Here is a 10305-nt window from a genome sequence, read left to right as displayed (position 1 = left end):
CTTTGCTGAGTGTTTAGACTGATTGTGATTGGTACACGTACCATCCCACTATCTGCTAGACCTCCATATCGCCTTTACGAAGGTTGATCACTGGAACAGCAAGAGACCCTCTTTTAGAGACCCAATAGTAAACCTACCCTATGTCTCACATTGAGGAACTAGAACCTATCCTTAGGGTGTATGTTCCAATATATCTTTTGCATCAAAACAAGTCTAAACCCCAATGCATTTTGAATTGCAGGACTTGTGAACGAAATGGCCATCATCACTAAATCTTCCATCTTAGAATATGGAAAAAATTCTGAACTGTCACAATTGACTGAAGGAGACTGCCTTAGAAGCGATGCTAAGAAGATGTCACCAATCAAGAACCTGAATTGCATATTGAATGAGGGGAACAAGTTAACGACTCATTTTCAGAATGTGGATAAAGATGCATTTTTTAGGAAATACGGACGTTTGATGGAAATTGCAAAGGTAGAAGTTTTAAGCCCAGCTGTGCGAGCTTTAGTTCATTTTTGGGATCCAGACTACCGATGTTTTTCCTTTGGAAGTATAGACTTGTGCCCCACGGTTGAGGAATATGGATTGTTGACCGAGTTTCCCAACGACCTGTATCGAATTTATTCTCCTTTAAGATCCGACAAGATCATCCCTGAACTGTCAAAGCTGCTCAGAATCTCCAACTTGGAAAAGTTTCTGGAAAAGAATGGTACCGGTTTGAAATGGAGGATGCTAGAATTGGAAAAGAAGTCAGGAGTAGAAAAAGAGAGATTGATTGCCCTAGGTATATTTGGCCTTGTGTTGTTCCCAAGTCAGATTGGATTAGTGAGTTTGGAGGCCGCTGCTGCTTACGTGGAGTATGAGAATACACGAATCAATCCAGTGGCTGCTATTTTAGCCGAAACAATTTTGACACTTAACCATTGTAGGAGGGCCGGAAAAGGAGCAATGAGATGCTGCACGCAACTGTTGTATATTTGGATGGTTAGCCATATCGAGACAAAGAAACCTGTCTTCAACAATTTTTGGTGGTTCACCCAAAAACCCCTCAAGTTAGTAGAAGAAGAAGAATGGGGAGATCTAGACAACCAGGGTTGGGTTGATAAATTAGAAGGTTTACCTAATAGCGAGTTTAAGTGGAGGGCCCCATGGGTAACGACAGTAAAGGTCCTAATGAGTTGTGGACAAAGGCGTTGGGTACCATTGGTGGGGATTACGGGTTATGTGAGTTATGCTCCTGCCTTAGTGGTAAGACAACTTGGGGGCATGCAGTTCGTTCCCAGGACTATGGGAATCGCTCAATTCTCTGGTTTGCTTAAAGATCCCATGGCAGCAAAGGTTGTGGAGATCATCAAACAAGATTGGAAGCATCTAGTGTTGGTGGAGATAGAAGGTCTGAGAGATCCAAGTGTGAGCGAAGGATATGTAAAATGGAGAGACTCAGCTGCTTCAGCCATGCCTTGCTTAGAAGCTAAATCTCCTCAAGCTATAGCGAAGCCTATTAAGAAACAAAGGGTGAACATTGAAGATGATTCAGCTGCTTCAGCCATGCCTTGTGAAGAAGTCAAATCTTCTCCAACTGTAGAGGAGCCTATCAAGAGAAAGAGGGTTAGTAATGAAGAAGACTTGAGAAGGCAAGTGGAGAAACTACGAATAGAATTGAGCAAGAGCAGAAAAGACAAAGCAGTGTTGGAAGAAATGATGCTAGAACAGGATAAAATGAGAACATTTCTAGATGAGCAAATACAGTCTAGAGATGCGAAAATAACAAAATTGGAGTTAAAATTGGTTGAGGAGAAGATTGCTAAGGAAGGAAGTGAGAAGGAGCTTAAAGGGTTGAGTTTGGATTGGATGCAAAGTTACTCTGAACTTGAAGCAATGGAGATGGACTTTAGCGATTGCCAAGAAAGTGCAGAATATTACCAAGAAAAATTTGCGCAAATGCAATTCGAGCTGATGGATAGGATTAGGAAGTATGAGGATTTGAATAAGAAATATATGGAGTTGGAAAGCGAAAAGGGAGGATTCGAGGATGTTAAAGCAGAGTTAGCAGTCAAGAAGAATGAGATAAAAGTCATGAGGATAAAGCTTGACAAAGAACGGGAAAAGTCGAAGTATTTAGACGAGAAGCTAGTAGCAATGGAGAAGCACAAAGATCAAATCGACGCCAACAACACTGCTTTGAACAGAACCAACATGTTGCTCATAGAAAAATTGACCAAAATAGATGAGCAAATGGACGAAGCTGCTGCACATGCTCGAATTGTTAGAATCAATTCGCGGAATGTGGGGGGAGACATCATTCGCTATCGCCGAAGCCTAGCTGAAACTGATGCCTTTCTAGGGAAGATTGAGAACCGCGGCTTTGCTTTCTTACCATTAGCTAAGGAGTTTAGGGAGGAAATGGATTAGCATGTTGTATTTCTTTTATTTCTAAATGTATTTTTATCCAAGCGTTAATGAAAAGGGCGTTGAACCATCTTCTTATGCAAAAATCTGTCTCTTGGTGAACATGATTCAAGCAAACGACTCGAAAGGCAGAACTCCTATCAAAGCAATGTGACAAGAGAATGCTTATAATGTGATGGCTGTTATTCGTTCACAATAAATACATTTTTATTGGCTGCATCCATACCCAATAAAACATGCATTTTTCAATCATGCATCCATCACAATCATACATTTTTCTCATACATCTATGCATGCATCTGCAGATTAAGAAACATAGGTCCCCCTCCTAGAATCCACAACACTCGACAAAGAGCAAGAATGGAAAACGAAGGAAGGGCACAACCAGAAGCTCAGTACCAAAGAGAACTTGAAGGAGTTCGGAATGATGTGGCACACTTAACCAGTATGTTAGAGCAAATATTAAGAGCCAGAGATGGAGAGGGAACATCCACTCAACCTAATGAAGCGCCAGCAGCAGCTCAAATTCCTGTCGCACCTATAAACATAGGGGCAAATACACCAACTAAGCAGAGTCCTGCTCGGCCCATCCAAATCCCTATTACACTGGATTTAACAAACGAAGATCCACATGACTTTAAATTCTCTAATCATGAAGGAGATGATAAGTGGACTGCCCTAGAAGAGAGGCTAAGGGCAATTGAAGGAAATGATTTGTTTGACCCAATTAGGGCCGCTGAAGTATGTTTAGTACCTAATATTGTCATTCCAAAGAAGTTCAGAGTGCCGGAGTTTGTTAAGTATACTGGGATGGAATGCCCGAAGACCCATCTCCGCTCCTACTATAACAAGATGGCAGAGGTTATCCACGACGATAAAATGTTAATTTACTTCTTCCAGGATAGCCTGACCGGATCGGCCCTCAGTTGGTATATGAGGTTAGACAATATTAGGATCAGGAAGTGGACGGACTTGGCAGACGCTTTCTTAAAGCAATACAAGTTTAATCTAGAGATTGCTCCTGATAGGACTAGCCTGATTAGCATGGAGAAAGGAACTCAAGAGTCCGTAAGGGCTTATGCTCAAAGGTGGCGTGACCAAGCTATCAATGTGCAACCTCCGCTGATAGAGACAGAAATGGTGACTTTGTTTGCCAATACTTTCAGGGCTCCATACTATGAACACCTTATGGGTAGTTCAGCACAACATTTCTATGATGTTGTGCGGATCGCCGAGAGGATTGAACAAGGGATCCGAAGTGGGAGAATTGCAGAACCTCTAGAGAAGAGAGGTTTCATTGGAAAGAAGAAAGAAATTGAGGTGAACAACCTAGAAAGGAGAAGCAAAAACTATCAAATACCTACCCCCCGAGTCACTAATATTAACTTTTCCAAACCCCCCACTCCAAACCAGCCCAATCAAATGAAATTCCCAGCAAATAACCACAACAATTATCAAAGAAAGGATAAGCAACCATCAGAAGAACAACTACCTCCTTTACCAATAACCTTAAAAGAATTGTATGCCAAGCTGTTAAGTATTGGGCAGATAGCTCCCCTACCCATACCACCTATGCAACCACCTTTCCCTGCCTGGTACAACCCTGAGGTGACTTGTGAATACCATGCTGGTCACGCGGGCCATAGCATTGAGGCTTGCTTTGCTTTTAAAAGAAAGGTGTTACAACTGATCAAAGTGGGATGGGTCACTTTTGAGGATTCACCTAATCAGAATTCAAACCCTTTACCTAAACATGTTGACGGTAGGGGAGGAGTGAATACCATGGAGATTGGTAGCAAAAAGAGGGTGTTGAAAGTGACCATGGCCAAGCTTTACTTGATGTTGGTGCAGTCTGGACATTTGGAAGAAACGACTGAGTACTGCACAAGGGAAAGTAACTTTTGCCCTTTCCATAAAAAGGAAGGGCATCACATTGATGAATGCATTGAATTTCATCAAAAAGTTGCAAGAATGCTAACTCTAGGAGAGTTGAGGATTGAGGATGTAAGTGACAATGAAGAGGTAGAGATGATAGAGAAATGTAGAATTCAATCAACAACTAATGGTCGCTCAAAACTGGTATTAACTAGGCCCTCATATGCAAGCAAAGTAAACTATGGAGTGATGCCTGAAGATTATGGTTATACTTCGAATATCGAAACTCCTTTGCCGCTGTTCCGAACTGAGATAAGTGGGCTAACTCGGAGTGGTCGTTGTTTCACACCTGAAGAACTAGAAAGACAAAGAAAGGTTAAAGGCAAGGAGGTGTTGGACCTTGATAAAGAGTTTGAGGTGAATAAACCTGTGACTGAGGAAGAAACAAATGAGTTCTTGAAACTGATGAAGCATAGTGAGTACAGTATAGTGGACCAGTTGAAGAAGACCCCTGCTAAGATCTCCATCATGTCATTAATACTCAGCTCCGAGCCACATCGAATGCTTTGCAAAAAGTATTGAATGAGGCCTATGTGCCCCAAGATATTGAGCAAAAGACTATGGAACATCTAGTAGGAGGATTCATGCTGCCAATTACTTGTATTTCACGGAAGATGAACTTGACGCTGAAGGAACTGGACATAACAAACCCTTGTATGTCACGGTCCGATGCAAAGATTGTCTCGTCGGCAAGGTTCTCATTGATAACGGCTCGGCCCTGAATGTGTTACCAAGGCATATGCTGGATGAAATGCCGATAGATCCCTCACATATGCAACCCAGTGTGATAACGGCGAGAGCGTATGATGGCTCATCAAGGCCGTTGTAGGGTCAATTGAGGTCGAACTAGCTGTGGGTCCACAAGTCTTTCTAGTAACCCTTCAAGTGATGGATATCCACCCTTCCTATAGCATGCTGTTAGGAAGGCCATGGATACATTCTGCGGGAGCTGTCACCTCTTCGCTACATCAATGTTTAAAGTACATTGCCAACGGGTGTCCTGGTTACTGTTAAGGCTGAGGAGACTATATCGATGGTAAGAAATGTGGCGGTTCCATTCATTGAAGCAGAAGATTGTAACGGACGGAAACCTTCATGCATTTAAGGTTGTGAATACCGAGTGGGTGCCCGAGAACACTGTGTGAGAAAGCCAGAAATCTCGGAAGCCACTAAAATGGCCGCTAAAAGCTTTTTGAAAAACAAGATTCCTTTCCCATACGATATGGAGCAAGGAAGGCCTGAATGGATGGGTATAATCAAATTGAAAGCTGCAGAACAGAGGTTTGGGCTTGGATATAAGCCCAAGAAAGAAGGATTACAAACGAGCTGCTGGTGCAAGAAGGGAGAAAGAGAATGGCTAGGATTGAAGGAAGGAAGCCTGAAGAAGAAAACTTAGCCATCCCTCCAATCAGGATTTCATTTCCAAAGGCCGCCTATGTGATACAACCTGCTGGGGGACATGAAGACCTCTTTCAGAAGTTTTCTTCAATGAACATAAACACCTGGAGGAAAATCAAGTCAAAGACATTGCTGAGAAATTTGAATCTGAAAGGAGGATTGAAGAGCTGCCACAATTAACCATCCACACTTTGGAAGAAGTCACCGTCAAGACTTTTGTTCGGAAAGCTAGCCGAAGGGGAGAAGTTCCAGAATTGGGAGACCCAAGAAGCTCCATTGGTTTTTAAAATGTAATCAACAATGATTGTTGGATTATATTTTTATTTTATGTTGTTTGCCTTTTTTCATTGACAATCGAGGCTCAAGATGTCAATTGGATTTTATTTTGTTGTGAGCTAATCTTTTGTTTTTAATGAGATCATGCATTTTCAAAATTCATCTTGATGTCTTACTATGCATTTACACATCACTTTCCGCTTTCAGGAACCCTGAAAGTGGATCCTCCACAACAACACCTGCACTTTACATTGAGAATGAATGGCCAAAATTTAAAGAATACATAGTGGCTGTAGAAGATGAGGAATGGGAGGAGGAAAACATATGGGAATTCAAAAAATTAATAGAACAACACGAACAGGCTTGGAGGCCCGCTAAAGAGGAACTTGAAACCATAAATGTAGGCAATGAAGAAATCAAGCGAGAGCTGAAGATAGGGACTTTGATCACCCCTGAAGCAAAGGAAGAGTTGATTGCACTGCTCAAAGATTATGTGGATGTCTTTGCCTGGTCCTACGAGGATATGCCTGGTTTGGATACGGACATTGTAGTACATAGAATACCACTGATGGAAGGATGCAAGCCGATTAAGCAGAAATTAAGGAGAACTCATCCGGAGGTCTTAATCAAGGTAAAGGCGGAAATTGAAAAACAATGGGACGCTGGTTTTTTGGAAGTAGTGAAGTATCCGCAATGGGTGTCAAACATAGTGGTGGTACCCAAAAAGGAAGGTAAAATCAGGGTTTGCGTGGACTTTAGGGATTTAAACCGGGCTAGCCCTAAAGATAATTTCCCTTTACCACACATAGATATGTTAGTTGATAATGCAGCACGCAGCTCCACATATTCCTTCATGGATGGGTTTTCAGGCTACAATCAGATAAGAATGGCGCCAGAGGATAGGGAGAAGACAACCTTTGTAACACCATGGGGAACCTTTTGCTACAAAGTCATGCCATTTGGTTTAAAGAATGCTGGGGCCACTTACCAAAGGGCTATGGTGACTTTGTTTCACGACATGATGCACAAAGAGATTGAAGTATACGTGGATGACATGGTTGCTAAATCTAAAGAGGGAGAGAATCATGTCCAAATATTGAAGAAATTATTTGAAAGATTAAGGAAATATAAGTTGAGGCTTAACCCAGCAAAGTGTTCATTCGGGGTGAAATCCGGTAAGCTGTTGGGGTTTGTGGTGAGTGACAAAGGGATAGAAGTGGATCCTGAAAAAGTAAAAGCTATTCAATCTATGCCACCCCCCAAGACTGAGAAGGAGGTGAGAGGTTTCTTAGGAAGGTTGAATTACATCGCTCGGTTTATATCCCATTTAACCGCGACTTGTGACCCGATCTTTCGTTTGTTGAGGAAGAAGAACCCTGGAATATGGAATGAAGAGTGTGATAAAGCTTTTGATAAAATCAAGCAATACTTGCTAAATCCACCTCTGCTTGTTCCTCCTGTCCCAGAAAGGCCATTGATTTTATACCTAACAGTAACCGAAACGGCAATGGGATGTGTGCTTGGGCAACATGATGAAACCGGAAGGAAGGAAAGGGCCATTTATTACCTAAGCAAGAAGTTCACGGAATATGAGTCTAGGTATACTGTGATTGAGAAGCTGTGTTGCGCACTAGCATGGGCTACAAAGAGATTACGTCAGTATATGCTGTATCACACTACATGGTTAATTTCCAAGTTAGACCCATTAAGGTACATTTGTGAAAAGCCTTATCTATCGAGCCGAATTGCAAGATGGCAAGTTCTTTTGGCTGAGTATGACATAGTATATATGACAAGGAAAGCCGTGAAAGGGAGTGTTATTGCCGATCACCTGGCTGACCATGCTATGGAAGATTATGAGCCGTTAAACTTTGACTTTCCCGATGAAGATGTGTTTGCAATCGAGGAAGAGAAATCAGATTGGTGGGTTATGTACTTTGATGGTGCTGTAAATGTATGTGGTAACGGAGCGGGGGCAGTGATAATCTCTCCTGATAAGAAGCAGTATCCGGTTTCAGTTAAGCTGCAGTTCGGGTGCACCAACAACACGGCTGAGTATGAAGCTTGCATTCTTGGTTTAGAGGTTGCATTAGAGATGAACATAAGAAAGATAGATGTGTATGGAGATTCAATGCTGATCATTTGCCAAGTAAAAGGAGAATGGCAAACCAAAGAAGAGAAGTTAAGGCCTTACCAAGAATACCTGTCTCAGCTAGCTAAAGAATTTGAGGAAATAGAGTTCACCCATCTGGGAAGGGAAGGGAACCAGTTTGCAGATGCTTTGGCCACACTAGCATCTATGGCCAAGATAGACTTTGGGCACAAGGTACAACCAGTACACATCAATATCAGAAATAACCCCGCTCATTGCTGCTCAATCAAAAGAGAAGTGGATGGAAACCCGTGGTACTATGATATCAAGAATTTCATCCAAAACCAGGCATATCCCATGGGGGCATCCAAAATCGACAAGAAGACCTTGAGAAGGTTGGCAATGTATTTTTATCTTGATGGGGAGATTTTGTATAAGAAATCATCTGACGGGACTTTGTTGAGATGTTTGGATGAATTTGAGGCAAAAAGTACGGTACGGGAAATCCATGAAGGGATTTGCTCAACTCATGCTAGTGGACATGTGATGGCCAGGAAGATACAAAGAGCCGGGTACTTCTGGATGACATTAGAGAAGGATTGTATCGATTATGTCCGGAAATGTCATAAGTACCAAGTATACAGTGACAAAATCAATGCTCCTCCAGCTCCTCTGTTTAATTTAACATCTCCATGGCCCTTCGCGATGTGGGGAATTGATGTGATCGGACCGATAAACCCAAAAGCCAGCAATGGTCATAGGTTTATTCTAGTGGCTATCGACTACTTCACAAAATGGGTAGAAGCTGGGTCATTTGCTCATGTGACGCAAAAAGTGGTGAAGAAGTTTATTGAGAGAGATTTGATATGTCGGTATGGTCCACCAGAAAAGATTATAACTGATAACGCCAAGAATTTCAACGGCAAGATGATAATAGAGCTCTGCACTAAATGGAAAATCAAGCATTCCAATTCTTTGCCATATAGACCAAAGATGAATGGTGCGGTAGAAGCTGCTAACAAGAATGTCAAAAAGATTATTCCGAAGATGGTAGTCACCTATAGGGATTGGCATGAGATGTTGTCATTTGCCCTTCATGCATATCGCACCACAGTTCGAACCTCAACAGGAGCCACCCCGTACATGTTGGTATATGGAATGGAGGCGGTGATGCCTTTAGAAGTGGAAATCCCATCATTGAGAGTGTTGTTAGACTCTGGGCTGGAAGAGTTAGAATGGGCAAAGGTTAGATATGAACAGTTGAATCTGATCAGTGAAAAGAGGATAGCTGCGATCTGTCATCATCAACTCTACCAAAGAAGGATGGCTAAATCATATGACAAGAAGGTTCGATCTCGAGGATTCCATGAAGGAGATCTTGTACTAAAGAAAATATTACCTTTACCTGGAGAAGATCAGAGTAAATGGGCACCTAACTACGAGGGGCCTTACGTGGTGAGGAAAGCATTCTCAGGAGGAGCTTTGTTACTATCTAGAATGGATGGAGAAGATCTAGTTAGGCCTGTGAATTCCGACTCTATAAAAAAATACTACGCTTGATGTATTTCGTAATTTCCCAGTCAATAAAATAAATTTCGGCCATGAATTCTCTTTGTAAAGAGTCCTTTTATATATATATATATATATAACATATGATCTCATAGCATTTGAATTTTTTTGCTTAAAAGAACTTTTTTATGGCATGACTAAGGAAAATGACTCCATCAATTGGAGAACCAAATCAAATCTGCTTGACATATAGTTGCACATCACACTAGGGGGCAAAAGGTGCACGAAGTGCATATAAGGGTCCATAGTAAACCCAAGCCAAAAAGGGGTATCATAATAAAAACTTCTAAAAAAGCATCTTTTATAAGATTGCTAATTGCATTAAAAGTTTCAGTTTTCATGAACAAAAAACCAATTTTTTTTCCTTTGACACAAAGCTCAATAAAGCAAGAAAGGGCCCCATAAGGAACCCGAGATCTCTTCACTAAAAGGATATGAAGGATATTTCGGTTCATGAGAAAAGCTTGAAACAAGAGCGAAGAGGTTTACGACGAAAGGGGGACCTATGTTTCCAAGATAGGTAACAAAAACATACATGCATATTAAATATAATACATTGCTTTCAACATTTGTCAGATCGGGGTTTCATCACCATTTCTTGGGTAATGCGTTTTCTAACCCTA

At 41.6% G+C, this 10305-nt stretch overlaps 1 protein-coding gene across 1 annotated transcript; it reads left to right on the top strand.

Annotated features, from left to right (window-relative positions):
* Positions 1-1290: 1290 nt before the first annotated feature.
* On the top strand, positions 1291-5176 carry LOC118040602 (uncharacterized). Its single transcript, XM_035047574.1, has 5 exons — positions 1291-1396; positions 1472-1637; positions 1968-2117; positions 2718-4862; positions 4924-5176. Exons 1-5 carry the CDS (start codon positions 1291-1293, stop codon positions 5174-5176), a joined length of 2820 nt encoding a protein of 939 aa, XP_034903465.1.
* Positions 5177-10305: the final 5129 nt, after the last annotated feature.

Source organism: Populus alba, chromosome 13, assembly GCF_005239225.2.
Source record: "Populus alba chromosome 13, ASM523922v2, whole genome shotgun sequence".
In the NCBI taxonomy this organism is placed as follows: Eukaryota; Viridiplantae; Streptophyta; class Magnoliopsida; order Malpighiales; family Salicaceae; genus Populus; species Populus alba.
This window is presented reverse-complemented; position numbering and strand designations above follow the sequence as displayed.

Coding starts and splice junctions, on each gene's coding strand:
- LOC118040602 (XM_035047574.1), top strand. CDS start 1,291: ATGGGAATCGCTCAATTCTCTGGTTTGCTTAAAGATCCCATGGCAGCA. Junction 1,638..1,967: donor AATGAAGAAGACTTGAGAAG/GCAAGTGGAGAA, acceptor GCTGATGGATAG/GATTAGGAAGTATGAGGATT. Junction 2,118..2,717: donor AAAGAACGGGAAAAGTCGAA/GTATTTAGACGA, acceptor ATGCATCTGCAG/ATTAAGAAACATAGGTCCCC.